General features: G+C 37.4%; 3 protein-coding genes across 3 annotated transcripts; 2 read left to right on the plus strand and 1 right to left on the minus strand.

Moving 5' to 3' along the window:
- Nucleotides 1-4,952: 4,952 nt before the first annotated feature.
- On the plus strand, nucleotides 4,953-8,784 carry cav4a (caveolin 4a). The gene is made up of 3 exons (XM_067587122.1): nucleotides 4,953-5,295; nucleotides 5,536-5,723; nucleotides 7,610-8,784. The coding sequence occupies exons 1-3, from the start codon at nucleotides 5,077-5,079 to the stop codon at nucleotides 7,758-7,760; spliced, it is 558 nt and encodes a 185-aa protein (XP_067443223.1). The 5' UTR covers nucleotides 4,953-5,076; the 3' UTR covers nucleotides 7,761-8,784.
- A 133-nt stretch (nucleotides 8,785-8,917) lies between these two features.
- Nucleotides 8,918-11,088, plus strand: LOC137181427 (caveolin-3-like). The gene is made up of 2 exons (XM_067587123.1): nucleotides 8,918-9,571; nucleotides 10,546-11,088. The coding sequence occupies exons 1-2, from the start codon at nucleotides 9,461-9,463 to the stop codon at nucleotides 10,885-10,887; spliced, it is 453 nt and encodes a 150-aa protein (XP_067443224.1). The 5' UTR covers nucleotides 8,918-9,460; the 3' UTR covers nucleotides 10,888-11,088.
- A 393-nt stretch (nucleotides 11,089-11,481) lies between these two features.
- oxtrb (oxytocin receptor b) lies at nucleotides 11,482-21,530 on the minus strand. Its single transcript, XM_067587121.1, is given in 4 exon segments — nucleotides 11,482-13,339; nucleotides 13,341-13,552; nucleotides 17,305-18,413; nucleotides 20,226-21,530. Coding segments are annotated over 3 exon segments (1,218 nt in total). The 5' UTR covers nucleotides 18,230-18,413; nucleotides 20,226-21,530; the 3' UTR covers nucleotides 11,482-13,258.
- Nucleotides 21,531-23,578: the final 2,048 nt, after the last annotated feature.

Raw genomic sequence — 23,578 nt, forward strand, 5'->3', positions numbered from 1 at the left:
ATAAAATATAGTCAAGTACAAGCAGTGATTTATTGGGAATGTCAACACATATACACACCCTAATACAAGGGTTAATGTACCTTCTGCATTTCAGCGTACAAAAATTACATAACACTTGATTAGAAGTTTGCTGTAAACAGATTCTGTACACATACAATTACACCCACGTAAATCTACACACTCAAATAGTCACATATACACAGATATGCCTTATCATTGTCATCACAATAATCTAAAATGTGTTATTTAAAAGGAATATTTTGAGGTAAATTGTTGTGTGCTGATTTTTTCATACAGGTTTAGGGCTGTGGCTTTACTCTCTAGTCCACTCTTAAATGCTGTATAGATACTTTAATTAACCATACTATGATTTACTGTATTCAGCTACTGTATTCAGATTGGCCAGTCATTACAAGCTCATGCTGAGCAGCCAAACATTGCTCAAACCCACAGAACTTCAGTGGAGATCCCAAAGATACCAAATATTTCTGAAGTTTTGAGAAATGTCTATAAAATGATGAACAAGACATCTATAGTATTTCAATCTGATTAAATGGTTCAGTCTTGGGTTTGAGTATTTCCCTCAATGTAAATATCAAATATCTTCAGTGAAGAGCTGATTCAACCCTGAAACCACTTAAGGAAAAAAAAAATGGAAAGAAAACTCTATGCACTATAATGTACATGTTGTGCATTATGGTCCCATTTTGGAAAACGAAGATGAACTCAGTTCACATCAAATGAAATGAAAGCCCCTCTCCACTCAGGAGGTTGACTATAGAGACCACTGAAGCTGAAAATTCACACACTTTAGTAACCAGTCTTTTGAATATGATATACTGTATATAATAAAATTATATGAAAAAAGGCCAATAGGGATGATGAAAACACAGTTCAAAGAGCTGACTACCTGTTTCATCACCCCAATTCAGTTTAATGAATATTTGAGCCTCAGCAGTCTTCATAAGTTGCTAATTAAAGTGAAGGACCTCCCACCTCAGTGGCAGCTTTATTAAATCAAGACAATCACATCAACTGTCCTTCTCTGTTGCAAAGCACATTCATTGTAGATCAAACACAAGCCCACTCGCTATAGAAAATGAGAATTCGTGGCTTGAGCTCATTTGAGTGCGGTTTGTTATTCGGCTGTACTTAATGGTAAATGTATTCAAATGACCTAATGCTCTTCTGCGTGCTTAGCTGTACCTTGCGCTGTCTGTTTACTTTAAACTTGATGAGCTCCTCTGTTGTCGCTCAGGCAGCGATAATGAGAAAGCCACTCCTGCAGAATCAAAGGCAGAAGGTGTGATTGATGGTGCTGTCTAACAGACCGAGCCACATTATTTCATCAAACCTTCCCTCAAACAGTTTATAGCAGGATGAGTTTCCTCAGAACTGCATGTACACATACGACATGACAGCTTTTCAACCACATCCAAGTAAGCAAGTGTACATCTTACAGGCTCCCCAACAACACTTCTTCTAATTAAGCTATGAATTGCTGCTATTTTGTGGAAAATAAGTGTCTTGTATACAGAGAATCCAGTGCTTCAACATGAATGCTTCTCACATTTCTCCTCTTGGATGAGAACCAGTGAGATTGGCGACTGCACTGTCAACTAGACATAACAAGTAATCAGTCTGACCTATTGTACTGAAAACAGCTGGACTGACAGGTGCTGAGCAGGAACACTGTCATGCCCCACATAAGCTGCTGCTGTTGAGAACAGAGTCATGAACTGTAGTTGGAGTTAAATTAAAGCACTGGTTAAAAAAAACACACACACATATTTCCTCCACTCACTAAAATGAATGTGATTAAGATCCAAACAAGTGACGACTATTTACTATTAAGCAGATCTGTACTTTTTTTATGTTTTCATTCCCCTGAGCTTCATTTGACGCCATAGATTTTTGGTCTAAGACAACATTTCTCACCTTTACAAAACTGTTAGAATCACATATGTTGTAAAATCAGTTTGCAAATGACAATTGTATGTATATTTGGGTTGTTGGGTTGTTGACTCATTATGCCAGGCCACTTTAAATCAAATCTGATCAAACCACAGTCACACAGTCCTGCTGAAACAGATTTGCAGCTTTTAAACTCTAAATAAATTATACCAAAAGTTTAACTTTGACAGTTGGTTGCTTAGTCATGACTATTAAATGTATAGAGAAATATTTCTCTAGCAAGAGAAATAAAAAACTTCATGGGCTTTAACACCATATTCAAAATATATAAAGGTTCATTATTTAATTTCTTTATTTCATTTTTTGTCATTCTTTCTTTATTCAAGAAGTCAGAATCATGAAAAAATACATAAACTTTTGTGTTAATTGTATCTTTTACAACAAATATGATCCTAATATTTGTTTGTTATTTTGAATGGACAGTTCAGCTGAATATGTTTTTTCAAAATTGCCAAGAGGCTGAAAACTTGTCAGAATTTCACCAAAGAAAAACAACAATTACAGAAAAATCAGAAAAAAAAGAATTCAGCTATCCTATAAATTGTCCTACAAACTCCCCAAAATTCATGTGACGTCTTCATGAGAACCACATGGTTTGATGAGCTGCGACATACAGAATGTGTCTCTTACTCACACACTCACTCACACTCTCTGCTGACTCCACCTGTGCAGCCACGGACACAAACAAACCCCATCTGGCGAGGCGTGCAGCCCATTAGCATACCGTCGTCTCCTGCACCGACACAGGAAACTTTCTGTCATCAATGCACTGTGTTCTCTCTCTCTGTCTTCATCCAGCAGGCAGAAATGATCATTACCATGGAGACTGTTCACAGGTCATGGTAGAGTAGTTCACTTATACTCAACTCTGAACAGCTGTACAGTTTGTTACATACTTGGTATAGTAGTTTGTCATTGAAACACAGATCTTTTTTTGAAATAAGAAAGTGCATAGGTCAAACATGTGGATGTGTATCTCTTAAAATCACTGAGTTTTGCAAATGGACAGAACAAGTATGAGGAGGAAGTATGAGGTGAGGACATCTCTGTAGGAGGTACTTAGTATATTTACATTATTTTATTAGATTATCACATTGCCACCTGCTGCACTGGCACATCATTTGGTACAGATGATGATGAGAGCAACATGAGATAAAGGTCTGACAGGTAGCTGTGAAGAGTCTGATAAGGTCTAAGTGAGTGGATTCATAGCTGACCTATTAATAGCACCGAGGATGACTGGATAATGGGTCCAAAGGTTGACAGAGGTGAAAAGGTTTTTTCCTTAAAAGCATGTTGCAAAACATGCTTTACACATGAGAGAGTGCAGAGACCTGAGAATGCTCTTCATGCTATCTGAGCCTGGTGGAGGATGCTGAGATAGCATGCAGTACATCTCCTGGTGCTTCCACATTGTTGCTTTTGATGAACTGGAAAGAGCACCAAGGCAGCAATGCACAGAATTATAGCACAGAATTTGTGAGTTGTCATACCATACCATAACAGTTTAGGATAGCACGTGCAAATTGTTTTGATTAAATGTTAAGCACAAGAGTGGGGCACACATGCACACCCGATTATATAAATGAAGAGAGGTGATTTCAAAAAAAGAGATTTAATTTTCATTATTGCCCAGTGGGAGGCAGTATTGTCTTTCAGATCAACTAGTACACTGACCCAATAACAATTATCTCAAGTTAAATGATCTTACTAAGCCATAAACAGTCTGGAAAGTAACTGAATGCTGTTACTTAAACTGTACTTGAGTGCAATTTTGGTGTACTTTTTTTTCTTGAGTTTTCCATTTTCTGCTACTTTATACTTAAATGTTATACTTTTTACTCTACTACATTCATCTGATGTTCACAGGTTTAAGGCACTTTTAGTTGTTTATCCATATATGCTATACCATCAGGGAGGCATCTGGTCAGTCCCAAATTTATTCTGCAGCATCACAATGACCCCAAACATACAGCCAGAGTCATGAGGAGCTATCTTCATTGACAAGAAGAACAAGGAGTCCTGCAAAAGATGTTATGGCCCCCACAGAGCCCTGATCTCAACATCATGGAGTCAGTCTGGGATTACATGAAGAGACAGAAGCAACTGAGATGCCTAAATCCACAGAAGAACTGTGGCAACTTCTCCAAGATGCAGGAACAACCAACCTGCCAAGAACCTTGAAAAACTGTGTGCAGGTGTACTGAGGAGAACTGGTGCTGTTTTATGAGCAAAGTGTGGTCACACCAAATATTGATTTCATTTACGTCTTTTCTGTTTACTGCACTTTGTATGAAGCTAACTGATAAATAAAAACTATTCATGGCATTATTGAAACTTTACTTTTAGTGCTTAAATCTTTTGCACAGTACTGTAGTTACTGGTTGCTTTAAGAATTTCATTTTACATTAAAATACATGATAATCTTTAACATTGAATGCATTGCAAAATGCATTGTTCTGCAATGTGTAGTTGGGGCTCCTTGGCATCTGATGTCTATGAATTGTTAGCAGTTCCACCAAAGTTCCCCTTCAATCAGCTAAAACAGTAAAATGCTACTTATGCATTGAGCATTAGTATTAACAATCAATCAAATCATTTTATATATACTTTACCTTATATACTTCTTTTGATACTTTACATTGTTGCACTGATACTTTTACTTAAGTAAAAAATATTCCATCACTGACCATAAGAACACACCATCATATAATCTGTAACACCAATAAAGTACTTGATATTCTAATATGAATTACATAATGTGCACTCATTTATTCATTTGTTTTACTCTATCTTGCTGGTAGATCTATCTCATATTGTATGTGTGATGCATTCCCAGTAGGGTGTATCAGTGTATACAGAACCATCTCCCTGCTCACAGTATTTATATCTCTCTATCCTCCCACAGCACAGGAAAATGATCTTGACTTGAAAGACCATCTGCAAATACCACCCAGGGCACTGTAACGTTCCCAATATAACCTCACTGCACACAGCCAGCTGAGGGGTCCAGTCAGCGGCCTTGGTCTGAGCTGTTACGGGAAGTGACAGGCACCCACTCTGCTCTCTGGGTTGTGTTTTCTTCACGTTTGGATAGACACCATGATGAAAGGGGAAGATTCAGAGGAGGTAGAGATCGATTTGGGGGACTCCAGTGACCATGAAGAATTTGATAATGGGGAGGAACCTCAGACGCTGTGGAGGGCCCCTCCTGCTCTGGAAGACGAGGAAAACATTCATACGTCTACGTTAGTGGAAATCAGTGATACAAAACCTCTACTAAATGTCAGAGACCCCCGAGGTATCAATGACTGCCTCAAGGTATTGTATTCTTATACACTAGCAACACTGAACTTTGTTTTTTGGACTTTTTGTGCATTTGTTGCATGCAGTAATGCTGATGAAAAAATCACACAAAACCACCAGAACATAGCTGCTTGGCTTATTGCACTGCCCTCCAGTGGATACAACTTATTCGTCTAAAGTGAATCAAGCCAAGCAGAAACCTGACATAATTGTTCACCTCAGTAGCATCAGCACGCTTTCTCTTTGTGTCTCTAGGTGACGTTTGAGGATGTGATCGCTGAGCCAGTGTCTGTGCGCAGTGGGGACAGAGTGTGGATCTGGAGCAATGCTCTGTTTGAAGTGTCTAGGGTTTGGGTTTACCGGATAGTCACAGTGCTTCTGGCCATTCCCACGTCAATCATCTCTGGTCTCCTCTTTGCACTCCTTAGCTGCTTCCACATCTGGTAGGTTTAGATCTTGCTGCCTTTCTCCACATATTAAGGGAACAAAATATTTTCCAATTTGCCACACAAATAGATTGGATTTAATTTGGCCAGGTTTTGAAATATACATTCCTGAAATTTCTGCTTCCACCCCAATAAAATGGGGGTGAATGAAATTTTGTTTGTGGTATATGGAGGCCGGAAGCCTGCAATATTGAGTAAATAAATAAGATATTGTAAAATAAATAATCATATGAATAAATAGCATAAAATACATTAATACACAAAAAATTATGCAATTATTACAATTTATTATGAAAATTTGACTCACTATGACATGTTTTTCATTTTTATTTCACTATAGATTTTTTTTTTTATCATAAAAAGTCTGTTTTTATTTCATGACATTTTCCCCAAACACCATAATGTCACTTTACATGACATTGGAGTTGTAATCAGTTTACACCCTCTAAACGTGTCAGTCATTCACATGTGCCCTTGTGTCTCTTAGCAGGCTCACCTGTTACCAAACTTTAGCCAGCTAGCTCTTGTTAGCTAAAGCAACAACAATGCCAAAGTAATTTGACTCAGGCAACTAGAGGCTGCTGATGTAAATAAATACACAATGCACAGTTACATTGTACCTAACCTCCCCTTTTATTTAGCTTAACAAGGCTACACATAGGTAGGCAGCTAATTAGCTTGGTGGGCTCAGGAGCTTAGATTTAGCATTAAAATTAAAATCCAGCAGCAGCAGGCTGCATTCTGAAGATATTGTCAGCGAAAGACACACAACCCTGTGGAGAGCAAAAATGCAGTTTTTCTCTTTGTTGAAAAGTGAGGGGACAGACATTAGTGACTCCACTGTCATGAAGAAAGACATAAAATAAATGCCATTATGAAATAATGACATTAAACAGTACTCTAAGAATGATCTGTGCTACTAATATTATTAAAGGTTAATGTTCAGTTTATTCATCATAAGGAGGCTACTACTCAGCCTGTAGTTGTATAATGCCCTCAGTAGCTCTGGAAGGAGCTTTCCAAAGTGTGAAAAAATAACCCTGATGCCATCAGGGCTTGGACACAATAAATTTATTACTGAAAGCCTACGTTACTATCTGTAGGTGGAGTTGGAAAGACGGAAGTGTTTACAAAATGACTTCAAATTGCTGGTGTACCCCTTTATTATCTGGCTAATAAATCCAAGATGCAAGAGAAAGATAAACATGACACATCAGTATGATAGGAGAGCTAAAAAGAAGCTAAAAGGTTTTGATTTTAGAAGAATGATGTATGAATGTAACTTGTTAAGTACTGAAGGAAAATGGTAACGGAACAATGCTAAGTAGACTAAATGAGTAGTTTTGGAAAATAACCTCTTGGTTTAAAACAAATGTAATGTTGATTTAACTGTAATAAAATGCTGATTCTCTTATATTAAGAAGGAAGTTGAAATGTAAATCAGTTAAAGGATGCATGCTGTGGTGTGGAAAAAGAGGAACTATGAAACGGCTGGAAAGGAACGAGAAGCCCTAACAGACACAGATGGTGGTGAAATAAATTGAGAAGTACCAAGTTACAGTTAGTAAAATAAATAGAGCAAAACTAGAATTAGCTAGAAAAACCAAGAGTTCATATCCTGATTTGATCCAAAGTTAAGAAATAATAAAGTATAAAATAATAATAACCTTGTGGTTTCAGGAAAGTGAAAGACCTTCTTTCAGTTGCCTGTTGACAATGCATCAGAAGACAGATATCTAAAAAAACTTGTACATATCAAACTAAAACTAGCATGATGAGAATAAAATATATACAGAAATCAATGTCAATAAGGAACATGATGTGGACTTTTTTTCCCTAAAATTTAGTCTTACATTTTCACTATGTGTCTCTTTCTATGACAGGGTGATTGGTCCCTGGATCAAGTGTATGTTTATTGGCACACACTGGCTACAGAGCCTTTGGAACATCGTGCTGGACATCATTGTACGTCCCCTCCTCACGAGTGCCGGGAGATGCTGTGGAGGCTTCAGCATTCACCTGGCCAAAGAATGAGACTCACACACAAGAAGCAAATCCACACTGGGATTGTTTGTTATGTGCACAAGTGTTTTTAGTGGACTGAGCCCAAGTGGGCATTGATATTTGGTTATTTAATATTTCTTCCTAAATAAAATGTTCATAATAACATGTTTACCACAGATAAAACATTGTCCAATAGTATCTGCCAGTCCTTTTTAATGATTATACAAGACTTGTGACTTTTTCAAACAGGGATTTGGTGTGCCTTGGACTTGACTCAGTGACGAAAAGAAGATGATGTAATTCTTAACTTCATCTTCACAGTGCGAAATCGCTTTTGCGAGACCAAAAAGAGATTAGAGTTCTTAACAAATAAGTTGATAACTTCCATTATGCTGCCTGATTTGAAGAAAATGAGAATGATAAAAGTGACCCTTTTTTGTTGAGCAGGCGACACATTTTCTAAGGAAAATTACGGATGTTTTCTAGAATTTGAAGTAATTCTAACAGAGTTTGTTATGCAAATTGAATGTTGTATAACCTTTATGTCATGATGTTTAGGTTCAGTTTTTATATTTTCTTTAGTTTAAGCATTAGGGATGAATGTTTACTGAGAACTAACTTCAATCCTAGAAGTTGCAAGTTTCAAATGTAAGAATATTTAGTTCTGAAGAAGTTACATTGATTGATAATGCTGGGAGGAAATGGCAACAAAAGACATGGATTACAGTTTTTTTCTGTCTAGAAGATTAGCTCTAAATACAAAACATAATTGTTCTGTTAAATTAAGTGATGAGCCAGTGGGAAGAAAAGGTTTCATTCTGTGAGCATCCTGCAGACATGTACATACTGTATATGAATTAGAAGACAAGATCTACTTCCAAAGAACTATGAAGCAATTACAGCCTCTGTAACTCATTCCTTCTCCACTTTAGACTCATTAATGTGATCAGAACAGATATTTTAATCATTCTCTGTTATATGTCATATTGCTTGGATAATATGAAGGGCCAGGCATTGTTAGAAAAATAAAAATCCAATATGCTGCTTATACTGATTTTGTGGTTTAACAATGCAGTTATTTATACATTGTAAACAAGTGTTCTTGCTAAGTTGTGTTTTTAATAACTACTGTTGTATGTACAATAGAGAATACAGGCAACATTTGCTTTTTTCTGTCAATTTTTGAGTGTGGATAGAAATGTCTATATGATCTCACCCTAGATCATACACTTATTGAGACATGCCAGTCTTACACATAAATTAAACACACCATAGATTTATATGTGTATGGCCTTCCTACACGTGCAGAGAGAGGATTCAAATGGGACATTTATTGTAGAGTATGGCACCTATGTAGTGAGAAGTGCAACATCAGCCTGCTTCCCTCATTGCTTCCCTATTTGCTTAATGTCCCATTGTGAGTTGTCACGTTTGTACAAAAGCATGGACAACACTATTGTGTGTAGGTGTGTCCCTGTACTTGATGTGATATGTCAGTAGTAGCTGCTGTATTTTTGACAGTTTGAAGTAGTCATCTCTGGCAGCTGCCTGCTGCCTGCTGGAATTCCTGGATTGGAATAACACTGAGCAGAGCTTCAGTTTATACATTGCCACTCCCTTCCCTCTGTGGCTCTGATTGCAGTCACACACCCGGCCGCTCATTTCGGCTTCTCTTGCTTCATTATCTCAGATTCAGCTTCAGCCTGCTCCTCCAGTCAGAAACCTGGAGCATGGCTAGCATGAACCACAGCCAGGAGCAGGCGCTCAGGAGGGACAGCCACACCAGGGAGATTGACCTCATCAACAGGGACCCCAAGCAAATAAATGAGGATGTCGTCAAGGTGCAAAAGACCTATTTTTATTTATTATCACAGATGTTTGTTATGTCAAGATTCAGGTTAATCAACTATAGATATGTGTGTTTTCTATATGGTACCTAAAATAGCCATTATCATGATATCACTCTCTGTTAGAGACAGTGATACCATGATAATCTGAAGGGGCAAGATGGAGCAGAATTTTGATAGACAAAAAATTAATCTAATCATTATGGATGCAAAAAACCTAAAATCTAAATCATCAGTTATGGAGTGTACTCTATATATATATACACATATGTGGGATCTATTTTTACAGTTAAGCAATGGCCTCAAATAATTCTGGCCTAACATTTGGTCATGGTTGACTGACTGATTTAACTGTGTGTCTGCCATGCACAGCAGATTATAAACTGTTAATCCTTTGCAAATGAAAATTTCCCAAACACATAAAATGTTAGAAAAAAAGATGAAGAGACTTACGATGTTTTTCTTTATTGTTTACAAGTGCCTTTGGTTTTGAGAGCACTTCACTGCTTGATTTATTTTAGATTTATGAGATAATCTTATTAACTGAGAAGCTTAAAGGGTCAATTTTAAGCTTTAAGTCAACCCTTAAAGGGTCAGTTCACCCAAATCACAAAACAACATATTTTCACCATTGTAATGTTGGGAGATGAGTGGGATTTTGTAAGTCACGTGAAAAGCATTGGAAAACTCCATTTATAAAACTCAGCTGTTCTGACTGTTTCCAGAAACATGTCTATTACTCAGGAAAATCAACAGTCTTCATTTTGAAGTTTTAATTAAAGTATTATTTATATAATCATATTATGCACTTCAATATAAATTGTTCTCATGCTGAGTTTTGTGTATGTGTAGTACATTGCATACTGCCTGAGGTAAAGCATTTTTATTTTGTTATTTGTGTGAACTGATGCTTTAAGCCCACATTATCAAATACAGTTGAAAAAAATGACCTTGTTTGTATGCATTAGGTCAACTTTGAAGATGTGATCGCAGAGCCTGCTGGCACGCACAGTCTGGACGGCGTATGGAAAGCCAGCTACACCACCTTCACTGTGTCGAAGCACTGGTGTTACTGCATCTTAAGTGCCATTCTGGGCATCCCTTTGTCACTGGTCTGGGGCCTCCTGTTTGCTTGTTTGTCATTCTGCCACATCTGGGCTGTCGTGCCCTTCATTAAGAGCTGTCTGATTGAATTCCATTGCGGGAGTCAACTCTACTCACTGGTCATACACAATTTCTTTGACCCGCTCTTCGTGGCACTGGGGAAGATGTACAGCGGCGTCAGAGTGATTCTACGCAAGGAGGTGTAAATTCAGTACGGCTGCTTTATTTAACCATGGAGACCAATTTCTGGACATTTGTCTGACTTTTATATCAATGGAACATCAGGAATCACCACAAACAAACAAAAAGTGCAAGCTTAGAAATTGTTATTGTTGTTTGTCCACACTTGAAGCTGATTATAAATTAAGTTCCCCTATTTCACCTTAAAGCTGCTCCATGCGGATGGTGCTGTATATTACAATGTTTTCTTTGTCACCTTGCCAGGTTACATAAAGTAAAAGAAATTCTCAAGCACGACGAATAAGTCAAGAATGCACATTATCTGATCCTGACACCGAACTTCTGCATATATGAGTATGAACTGTTGGCACTTTGCCTCAAGTCCTACAGCAAAAGAGACAGAGAAGAAAAATAAAAAAGATGAATTGTTTGAGTAATCAATATGGCCACAAGGGGGAATCATTATTCTGGGTTGATTCCAACTAGATTACAAGAAAGTCAATTTTGCTCCAAAGTTCACGTATTCATACACAGTGGCAATAAAACGCCGAACGACTTTAAAAACAGGAGATATGGTTGAAAAGGATGATGATGAGACACACACATGGAGCAGTGGAAACTATTTACAAAGTGAATTTTATATGACATCATAACAGACAAACACAGTTTGATCTTTTGCACAGGAAAGTCTGCTGAAAACATTGAAACCAGCCTCCTTTAGCTAAAAGGCGTTCCTATGGATTCTGTTTTCTTGATAGATTTTGATATTTTTTATGATGGTGGTATTTGTATTAAGCCAAACCTTGAAAGTACATATCATCTTAATACTCTCAGTATCATAAATGTCATTCATGCACATTAAGATGTTGATTTAACCACTCATATAATAATGATATAACAACAATATAGAATGTTTTCACAAATACTGCTTTAAAAGGGGTTTACATATTCACCACATAACAGTCTGAATTTGCGCACGTCAAGAATTTATACTGTGAACATGTTCCAAATATAAAAAGGTAGCTCATCTCAAATTTTAAAGTCAAGGAGGACAAAACACTAACATTTCACTTGTTTATTTGGCTCACATCAGGTGGTCTAGCATACCCTGGACAAACCCAACGACCCCTTGAACAACAAATATTGGAGCACAAAATTGCAATCCGTACATTATGCAATTGCAAAACATTATGCTGAAGCAAATCTCGGTTCACTCTCTTCATTAAAATTCTGTGAGATTGAGAAAATAATGATGCTTACAAGAGGAGGTGATATTCTGAAGAAACTGGCACAGAAAGAAATGTTTTGGATATACACACTCAATACTATGACATCAGATGAACTTAGTGATGACTACAGTTTAAAATACTTTTTAAGTTAGGACTTTTTGTATCCCTTTATTGCCATCTAGTGTATGGTCTTAATAGTGAGTCAGTGATGGCCAGAAAAAGTGTTTTGTGAAGCTTCATATTGTATGCCATGGGGTTTAAATCAGATTTAAATATATAGTTTTGATTGGTCCCTGTTGTATCTAGAACCATGGGATAAGAAAAGTGATTGGTTCCTAAATAATTGGGTCCAATTCCCAGCTGTGTATTAACTCTGCGATGGTGTATATTACAGAATTTAACCTGTATACTTCAAACGCTGAAGAAGGCTCTGTGCTGAAACACGTAAACGTTTTTTCTATTGTGATGTGAGCCAAATAAATAAGTGAAATGTTAGTATTTTTTCCTCATTGACTTGGAAATTTGAGATGTGCTACCTTTTAATATTTTTTGGAAAATGCTCACCAGATTTTGGGTTTAGCACTCCACTGAGAATCCCATTGTTGAAGCACAACCTCCTTTTCCATTTCAAGAATTTATACTATCTTGTAATCTGCCAAATATCTTAAAATGCAGTTATGAATTCGGCTTTACTTTGTCATAGAGAAATTCCACCAAATGAGGACAACAACTGATGTAACACGACTTAAAGACTCAAGACTGAAAGATGGAGGCATAAAAAGAAATTTTAAAATGCTCATGGTTGCTTAAACAGAAAGGCTCTCAAGCTTAATCTTGAAATGCTGAAGCCCACAATATCATAAAAATATATAATTTTTAAAAGGAAAGGGGTGATTTGGGGAAAGCTGAGGGTCCATATCCTTTTCCAAACTGAGTTCACACATTCACTGTAGAAGACGAAGCTTTACTTTACGTCACATTCTGTTCACATCTTGGATACAGAGGCATTTCGTTCTGTTCTCTGTTATCACAGGGTGCTGGACAGGAGGTTTACATTGTCTATTTAGCTCAGTTTCAAATATTTGAAAACAAACATGTTTGCAATGTCCTCTGCAGTGCTGTTGAAGATAATTAAAAGCTTGAAAGGAGAACTTGCGTGATTGCTGGATTACTCATCTGCAGGAAGCCTGGATGGCTTTTCAGTGTCCAGGTCTACCTGTGCTGGACGTGTGTGTGAGGCTCCTCTGGCTGCTGGTGTTTTTGATGACATAAGTGGAGCAGTTGCTCTTGTGCCTGCACTGTCGATCACAGCTGCAGGTGGAGGTTGTCAGGTACTGTCTACAGCAGCAGAAGAAGCACCGCATTAGATCGCGGAACAGGTGACCAGCAAAGAACATGTAAATCCAAGGGTTGCAGCAGCTGTTGAGACTGGCCAGCAACATGGCGATGATGAAGGCCATGTCTATAGGAAGAGATACAGAGGAAAACAAATGATTCATATTTTGGTTAATATCTATTCCTACAATAAATAAAGAAAACTTTGAATCTTTATTATTACTTTTATTTCTTACTATGATGCATCACTGGGTGACACACAACCCCCGTAATTTATGTATGTCATAAAAAAATGTGTTGTCATCACTACATAGGTTATATAACATGGGTAAGGCATACAAAATATTACAATGACAATAAAAAAAAACTTTAAAAAAAAACAAACAAAAAAAACTTTGCATCTTTTTATTCCACATAGAAAAAATAGAAAATCTTAAAGGATAAGTCTTTTTTTTTTTTTTTTTGATATTTCCCTTATTGTCAGCAAATCCCATAAAAAATGAAAACCAACAATCATTTGATCCCACTAACAAGCAACCAAAGCCTAAAATAGCTACTATCTGTGTGCCATAGGCCTCAATTGTTGTCCAAAAAACATCAGTGAGAAAAGTGTTGCAATTGGTGGCATGTCTTTCTTGGAATGTGAGAACTTGAGTGGATCCCACATACGCCATCCTGCTATTGTAAATACTCCCAACAAGTACAGTATTAGTAGTATATTTTTAATGAAACTTTATATATGTGAGCTGTTTTCAAAGATTTATGTGTTCAATAAAAACAGGCAGGGAAGATGGAAAATATTGATAGACGGACTAAAACATGGTTTGTTTTGGTCTTTTTCATGGGGTTCATCGACAGTAAAAAAATATAGAATATACAGAGCCCTGTGTCTCACCTAATGCCAGTGCATGCTGGCATAGGCTCCAGCTCCCTGCTACACTGAACACAACAAGTGATTCTCTAAAAAGCCTCTAAAGTAGCAAATTTGTCTCCATTCCAATGAGATGCAATCACCTGGTTGTGGGATAAAGTCCAAGCTCACTGTGTGTGTGCTTTAGTGCATAATTTATTTTCTCTCTTGTTTTCACTTTTAGGTTAGGTTTTTGAAACGTATTCACATTAAAACCACTCTGCATTTGATCCCTACTTTATACGGTTTAGTCCCTGCTCAAAGCAGCTGTGCTTCTATTACACACGTCATTCTGATCACAGAAACATTTGGGATTACAGTTAAGAAAAAAAAACAAAAAAACTGGAAGGTTGATGGATGCCACACAAATAGAATTTTAAGCTGCTTGACACATTCATATAACAAATGTGATAAATGTCCCCAATTAATAGAGGCTGACCTGGGTGGAAACAAAAAACCTTTTTTTCTCATTTATTCAGCTGATTAAATTTCCAGTCGTTAGAGGCACAGAGCACCTTGAAGAAGCGTGCCATTTGAACAGTGGAAAATGGAAGACTTCCAAGTATTTTTTAAATCCTTTTAATGGGGTGAGAGAGATTTAGTGAGCATTGTCTTCTTCTCTCCTCAAGTAAAAGTGCTGACCTGTTCTGTTCATGGTGCTCTGACTGCCTATAGTGCTGCTTTACTGTGAGAGGTGAGCTGTGCGCAGTGTCAACCAAACAGCCTGTCAAAATTATGAGGAGAGAGTCAAACACCCTGTCCAGAGTTCCGAGATTATTTGGTGATATAAGATCTTAGCCGCACGGGAAACACAGTCCTCTTAAGGCGGAATACCACAGAATGACATTCAAACTTTTCTACAATTCACTTTGACTTGCAGTACATTCACTACTCTCTTGTGTTGCCAGAAATTAAAAGAAAAACATTAATCTAGGCTCCCTTTATGTAATATGATATACAACTCTTTTGAGATTGAAGGAGAAATGGAAAGGAGGTAATAATGACATCAAAAGGACTCTGATGATACTGATATTACTTATTTGATTAAGAACACGCACTATATCAAAGATGATTTTGAGGATAAAAAGTTAAACATTGCAAGAGCGCACACAGTCAGATTGTCCTTCAGTATCTGTGGATCCTCTGCAGATTGTGCGACGTAATGATATGACGAAGGTTCAGGCTCTGGAAGAAAGTGTTCATGGTTGCACACAGTGTCTGAACTGAGCGATAGGAAACTCACCTGCGCAGATTCTTAACTTGAAGGATATTTACTTCAAAAAGAATGCAATAAAGTCAGTGAAATCTGAAATATCTTCATTTTCATTCAGGTTATGACTGACATTTTCCTTTGAGATGAATATGAATTGTATCCATCACGGCTGACTAACATACTGAATAAACCTTTCATGAAACTGCTCCACATCCCTAAAAACATATTGAGGTATTTCACAGTGTTGCATCTTTCCCTCTACTCTGTCTTCTTGATTCTCCCATGCACATGACAAACCTTATATCTGTTCTTTTTTGCATAGTTCATAGGCGTTTTAGATTGTATCTGCAATTGTTCATTACTGTACAAACTGTCAGTAATAAAAGGTATATTAAACAACTATTTTTGTTTTAATCTCTTAATGTCATAGAGTAAATAATTTATCATAGTGTCACTGTTCAATGAAAACCATGTAACACCAAATTTGGTGATTTTAATTTTTTCAGATACACTGAAGATTTAGTGCTCTGTTATTGGTTCAGAAAATGCTCCTACTTCTTGAGCCAAATAAACCATTCAGTTATCTAAAAAATGCATCTTCAATATGAAAACAAGTCTGTCTCTCTTTTTCCATGAAAAGTTGACATGTTGGAGATCCACAGTTCACACGAAACAGAAACAAATTAGTGTACCTACATACAGCAGTTCACTGTTTCACAATTAAGTGTTGCTATTTCAGTGTTGTGAAATGACTATAAATCATTTCCTCATTAATAAAGATATGCTAATTGTGGCTTTTTTATTGCTTTGCCAAATACATATTGAAATAGTCACACATAATGTTAACTAATGCTAAATGACAATAAGAAATAACCTGCAGTACAGTGGTTGAGTCCATCTGTCGAAATCATGAGTGTCCCTACAGTGTACACTACATGCATTATTGGTTTCAATGTGTTTGTTTTTCTTATTTTATGCCAAACTAAACCCTGCAAGATGACTTAAACAGGAAGAGGGATACTTGGGCTACATTTATTCTATTTAAACAATATCTCCAGAATCTCTAAATGCTCTGTATGAACGCTCATGCATGTTTACAAGATAACACAACTTGAAAGGTTATGGAACATATTTGCTACCCTGCTCTTGTCTCCTTTAATGGCAGACTCGAAAGATATGAGATAAAAACAGTACAAATATGTAGTTAAATAGAAATTACATAAATCACTGATGGGAACAGAGAGAGAAAGAAACTCTTTGATGTCCTGGTACATTTACTCTCCCAGTGGCTCTGAGGACTCTCTCAGAACTGATAACCACTGTAAATGACACTCCCATTCATCTGTGTCACTCTGGGGAAGTCTGAAGTTAAACACCATTGTGTTGCCTTGGAAGTGAAGTGGATTGCTTATACATTCCCAGAGATACTTTGTGAGGAGGAGGAGGAATAACCTTTGTATGTTTGAGACACTTAATGTTGAGTTACTGTTGTAGAATTCCAGATTTTTTCCCCACATCACAGAGTTTATGGGGCAATAAATTCACCAACATAAATCTTGGACAAAGCTGATGCTCTGAGCTCTTGGCACACTGGGGAGTAATATCTTTATAAAGCAGTTAATATTATCATCAATCAAAAATGTTTTTAATAAGGTGAATCACTGCTTTTGGTGAATGCAGGAGATATTTATTACAAGATTTTAACTCAAATTGCGTTGGTACATTTAAAAAAAAAAAAAAAAAGGTGTGTCTTTACCTTCTCTTGGTGCTGCAGGATCCCAAGCAGACCACATCTGGACAAAGAAAAAGGGAGTCCAGCACACGATGTAGGCAAGGACCACCACAAATGTCATTTTCACTGTGCGGATTTTTGCTTTTGAAATGAGCCTCACGCTGCTCACACGAGAGAGGGGATGAGAGACTTTGGAGGCCCTTGGAGTTAGAGCAAGGAAGTGCTCCCTCCTGGTTTTTAAATTGACATTCTGCCATATCTTAAAACATATCAGGCCATAGCAGATGCTTAAAATTGCCACTGGGAAAATGTAAATGCTGAGGCTCATCCATGTGATGTATGCTTTGGCGCCCCACGGCTGCACAAAGTCCCCCCAGCAGTCATACACACCGTTCCCGACCTCCTTAAGAGAAAATATGTACACTTGAGGAGTGCTGAATATCAGACTAAGCACCCACGAGGCGATTACACAGAAGCGATCCTTTCTTTTGTGCACAGATCGAAGTGGCTGGCAGATCGCTAAGCACCTGTCGATGGACATCAGGACAAGCATGTAGGTAGACGCAAACATACCTACGACTTGCACGTATTTGACCAACCTGCACAGCAAATCCGGCCCGTAGAAGCGAAACGTGATATCCCAAATGAGTTGTGGTAAGACCTGAAAGATTGCAACAACGAGGTCTGCGATGCTCAGGTGCTTCATGAAGTAATACATCCGAGACTGGCTGTGCTTGGTGGTGTGGATAGCCCACAGGACGCACAGGTTGCCGGTCAGAGCGAGCAGCATCACCAGGACCAGGACTGTCACTTCCACTTTGGCCACTTCTTCATTCCGTTTCAAAGGATTCACTGTGGTGTTCCCCAAATGGCTCACATTTCCACGACTTGAGTTGCCCCATGACACATTCTGCGCACAGCTATCCTGCTCGCGTAAAAGGTCCTCCATCGTGCGTAAAAGCGCCACTTTGGCGCAGCCAACGGTCACATCACAAACCCAGATTCAGGACCGTTATCCCGTGTAAGGTTGCTCTTGTCCTGCGCAATTTACTGCCAGTTCAATCCGTTAAAGTTGGTTGGGTTAGTTGCCCTCAGGATAAATGAATGGATAATCCAAAAATCAAGATTCCCGTCTGTAGAAGAACAAAATGTAACACTTTTATTAAAAACTCTGATTCACAGCACACCTATTTCAAACATTTGAACTATCAAAACTTCATAAAGAAATTATATAACTACATAACCCTATCAAGCTTACCTTTAGAGCGACTGCACAGTTGTTTAGGGACCCCTAAGCACCACAGTCCTCATCACTCGCTACGCCCAGTTTAATGTCTGGTTTGCTGAGGCTCTGTATCCTATCAATGTCAGTAACTCCCTCCCCCCATCTTGTTTCCCTTTGAAGGAAACTGTCTGGGTTAAGTATGAACAGACCACATGATATAAGTCTTTCTTTCACTCATACATTGAGTTTAGGTTTGACTTTGTGGAGTGCAATGACCTTTAATAACATTTCAGCGATTCTATCTCGTATTGTGCAATTCTGAGTCAGTCCTTTTGGGATCTACATTATTTGAAGTGAACCCTTGTTTGACTCAAAAGCAGAAGAAAATCTGGTCTACAGTGCAAAGACATGAGTTTTTCCAAAGAAAAGCACAAGTGTGCCAGTGTGAGTCATTAAATCCACCAACATGCTGATGGGCTCATTTCTTTTCAGGCCCATACATTGAAGGAAAAGATTATTAATAATGACAAAAACAACCATACTTATTTTCATGCAGCAGTGAGCTGTGGCTGTCATTTTGTTTATCAGATATCTTGGAATGAAACCTTTTATTATTTATTTAACTGATATCCACTTTTAATTAATCATTTTGTTGTTTTTTCATTCAGTTTGCACAATAAACTGACCACAATTGCGTTCTGAAGGAAAAAACTAAATAGGCTATGTAAAGTACTCAATAAAATATAAAATATCTACCAGATCATCTGGAATAAGTATCTGTCAGCTTGTTATCAGTGATGTCAGTGAACCTACAGTATATTTCCTATTTTATTCAACCACAAAAAGGGAGGTCAGTTTTGCTTTTGCTTAAGAAGAATGATTTAGTTCTCAACCATAACATGAGTGTGTAAACGTCACATGTACACTGCAAAAATCTTTGTTCCTTTGATTTTTGACAAACTGAGTTGAACGCTTGCAGGTGCTGTATTGTCAGTCATTTGTTCAGCTGAATAGCCCTCATAAGAGATGTCTTGTTGAATGTGTGCTAGATACAATCTGATCAGACATGTTGGCAGATAGGTGGGTCTCTTTTTTTCTGGGCTACCAGTTCATGTACAGTACATGTCTGTGTTTTTGTCAACCAACAGTTGACCTACAGTTGACCCACAAATCTGAAACAAAATTAAGTGCTGCAAATTATTACCAAACTTTTTTCATCATAGATCACAATGAGATGACTGGAAAGAGGCTTAACGTCTTGATGTCCATGCTGAATAACCGAGTGCATGACCCGCTGATTTCCTGGTGCTTTAAAAGGGGTTGTTGGCATCAGCCATCCATCTGTGGGTTTCGATCTCAATGATACAGTAACACCTTTTAATTCATATCATACAATCCTGAAAGGATGCAATACTCTATATTTTCAGTCCTAGTCCTCAAATGACATTAATCACTGTATGATCACCTATTAAAATCAATTTAAACAGTTTTACTTTGCTTGTACCCAGGAGAAAGGATTTGAATACCTGATTAAGTCAGTTTGGATTGGCTACACAAAAGTGATCACTGAAAAAAGTGCTTTGTATGCAAATCTAGGGAAGTGCAATTCTTTTCAGTTAACTGGAACTTGATGATGAAGATTAATATCCCCTAAACACTTAGATGTTTTATTTATTTAGTAAATTAGGTTTGCAAGGTGACTTGCTGTTTCTAAGGGTACCTGCAGGAGTCAAGATGTTGCTCCTCTGCCTTTGTTGAGATGGATTTGGCGTCTATAAGAAAAAGAGAAGATGTGGGGGAAATACACTGAAAAAAATGTGCAGTAATATTTACTTAGAAAAACCGAGTTAACAATTTCCACACAGACATCCCTAGTAAATTAACAGAAGATATTTTCAATAAAGTCTACATACCAATAAACATTAAGTTCAAGCAAGAAATACTTGTAAAGTTTACTAACAAATTTCTGTTTTCATGAGTAAATTTTACTCACACTACCACTGCATTTACTTACAAATTGCTTTAAAAAATACTTGTTTTTTCTAAGCTGGACCTAGTCGTTATTTTTGCATATTTGAGTAATATTTACTTTAAAAAGCTTGGTAACAATTTCCACATAGAAATTCTTTGTAATTTTTACTCAGGAAATTTTCAAGTTAAGTTTACTTTATGGTAGAGTATTTAGAGTATTTAAAAATACAAATGAAATAACAGAAGCTGTTAAACAACAGCACCTTCATTATGTTTGCCAACACTGGTGTACAAGGTAATTGCTTACAGCAGTTCCAACATATACAGTCTGGTTGGCATTGCCAGACAAAATATTTCTAAATCAGTGCTGCCAAAAAGAATTTTAAGAACAACTTTCATTAAAACACTATCACTTTAAAGTGCAATTACTTTGCAAGAAATGTTAAGTGCAATCACTTAACATATCACTTTCTTTTAGGTCTTTTAAAAGGAACTCTTTCAACAATTGTATGTTCAACAGTTCACAATGTGTTGTATCACCCCAACCTGAAATGCTTCCACACACCAGTCTGGTAACCACTGCCATAACTGAATAGCCGGTCAAAGTGGGCTTGGGCTCAAGATTTGAAATAGAACACTTCTTCTCTAACTAGTTTTTCCTTGCTAGCCACCATGTATTTCTTCTGAACTGAAAGTTAAACACAATGAACTTGGTTCAGAAACTCGCATGGAAACACTCATGGTAGAAGGTTGTTGTGCAAAGACTGTACTTTGGGAGATATCTTCATCTTCAGGACATCAAGCTCAAGAAAGAGCTTCTGAAACACTTTGAATGTGTATTTCAATTTTGGTGGGTAACTCAAGTTCATTGCATCGATAAAGTCCATGAGCAGAAGGCATGCCCTTGCCACATTTTTACAGTCAAGAACGTCTTTTCCCTCAATGATTATCGACACAAGGGCAGGGGTGTGGCCTTCCTGTGCTACTTATCCATGGACGATAAAGATCTTCAAGACATGATGAGTGTAGTCCTCTTTGATGGCTTCTTAGCAGACATCCTGTCAAAACATGTGAATCAGTGATCAGAAGTCAATATACTACACATCATTTTTTTAAAGTTCCTGAATATGCAGAGGTGAATTTATTGCAGAGAACAATATGTAATGGCATAAACAAATAGAAACATAATGTCAGCTATTGGAAATGGAAGGCTGCAACAGTGCTCTAAAAGGGCAAGTTCAGAAAGGTGTAACTTAATTTGAATCTCTTAATGATGTGCCACAAGAAACCCCCTGTCAGCATGGAGAGATGCTCTACTGTCTTTGGGTTTTGGTCACACTGACCTGACCTATGTGCAAGAACTATAAAGATCCTGGATTTAGTTGAGTCTGTCTCTGGAACCACTTGTCTAAACTGACATTGTAGGATATTAGACTGAGAAATCCAGGATCAGATGAAGCAGCTGCCCTGTCCATGTTTTAACTGGCATGTGGATGTGTAGATGACTGAATTTTCTCCTTTGGAATAAATTTCTTTTAAGCACGGCTCATATTACCAACAATTTGTCAGACAAATTAAGACAAATTATTAACAAATTATTCATCTGTGAATAAGCCACTGCAGATGAATATTAGCCAGGAATGACCCTCATATAAAGTATATGAGTCTGCTGGATCTCTGTGATGAATCGAGAGAAATTACAGACATCAAATAACTTGCTGTTAAACTGTTATGAAGTTATGATATTAACAGCTATTTAAGCTGCTAAGAAGGCAAGTAAGGAATTTTGGCTAGCAAAAAATACATACAAAATGAACTCTTACATGTTCAGTAAAATCACAACCTGCTCAGTGGCTGGTAGATCAGACTGTGGCTGTACTGAGCAGCTTCCAGTCATGAATGTTTGGGGCCCCTAAAGTCCTACAAGGTGGTATTTTTTTATCTTGTGCGCACAAGTTAATATCTTGTGGGAACAAGATATTATCTTAATAACATAAAGAAATGTCACCTTTTGGGACTTTAGGGGCTCTGTAAAAAACATAGCAAATTGACTATTCAAATAAAGCAATGAACGCTGCCGTGTTTCTAACATACTTGAGAAATCAACAAACTATTAAAAGCTATAAACGCAACTTACCCCTGTGGTCTTCAAAGCATAGGCCTATCAGGCCTTTACTGTATAGACATTAACTTGTTCCCACAAGATAATCATCTTGTACGCACAAGATAATAACTTGTGCGTGCAAGATACTACTACATATAAATATGGACGTCATGAAAGCTACCCAAAAATGAAGCCAAAACATCTAAATCATCCCCTGGTGGCTGGTATAGGTCATAAATCCCACCCCCTCCATGTTAGTGGAAGGGACATGAGCCAAACTAAAAAATCAAAGAACACATCAAATAACTTTTTCCCAAAGATGGTTTCTGTCATTTTATGCCGTTCTTATCATGCTGATGCTTGTTCAAGTGCAAATTTTCTAATAAGTATTTGACAATCTAAAAAGGGGTGTGACTCCATGATTGACAGTTGTGACAGCCACTCTCACACCTCCATCAAGCGACTCTACTGTGCAGACTCTGGTTCCAAATGACGTCACACAAGCGCTGGGAGGTGAAAATGCGTCGTCCATATTTACATAGAGTTGTTAGGGTACGTGTGTGAATATGATCAGGGCATTCCTGAAAAAAAAAGAAATGCTCTCAGAGAAACTCCCCTGCATAAATAAATGTTAAAAAACAACAAACAAACAAACAAATAAATCCTCTTTTCCAACCAAACAACAGAGCTGCAGTTAATATTTCTTGGTGTGTGATGGATCAAATGTACACATCAAATTTAGGATATATAATTACAAACAAACACCAAGTAACACATTAAATAAAAGGTGACATTTTGAAGTAAAAGCACTGAAATAATAATTTCTTGTAGAATTTAAAAAAATAATCAAGGTTATAATCACAGGGCCAAAAAAATCTTTTTTTTTTTCCCTGTAGCGAACCAGAGATCTTTTTTGAAAAGAATGCCACCTCTATTCACTAACTTCCGATACATTTGCCAGATGGCTGACATGCACTATTTCCCTGAATCAATATGAC

The sequence above is a fragment of the Thunnus thynnus genome, chromosome 4 (genome assembly GCF_963924715.1).
Source record: "Thunnus thynnus chromosome 4, fThuThy2.1, whole genome shotgun sequence".
NCBI classification, from domain to species: Eukaryota; Metazoa; Chordata; class Actinopteri; order Scombriformes; family Scombridae; genus Thunnus; species Thunnus thynnus.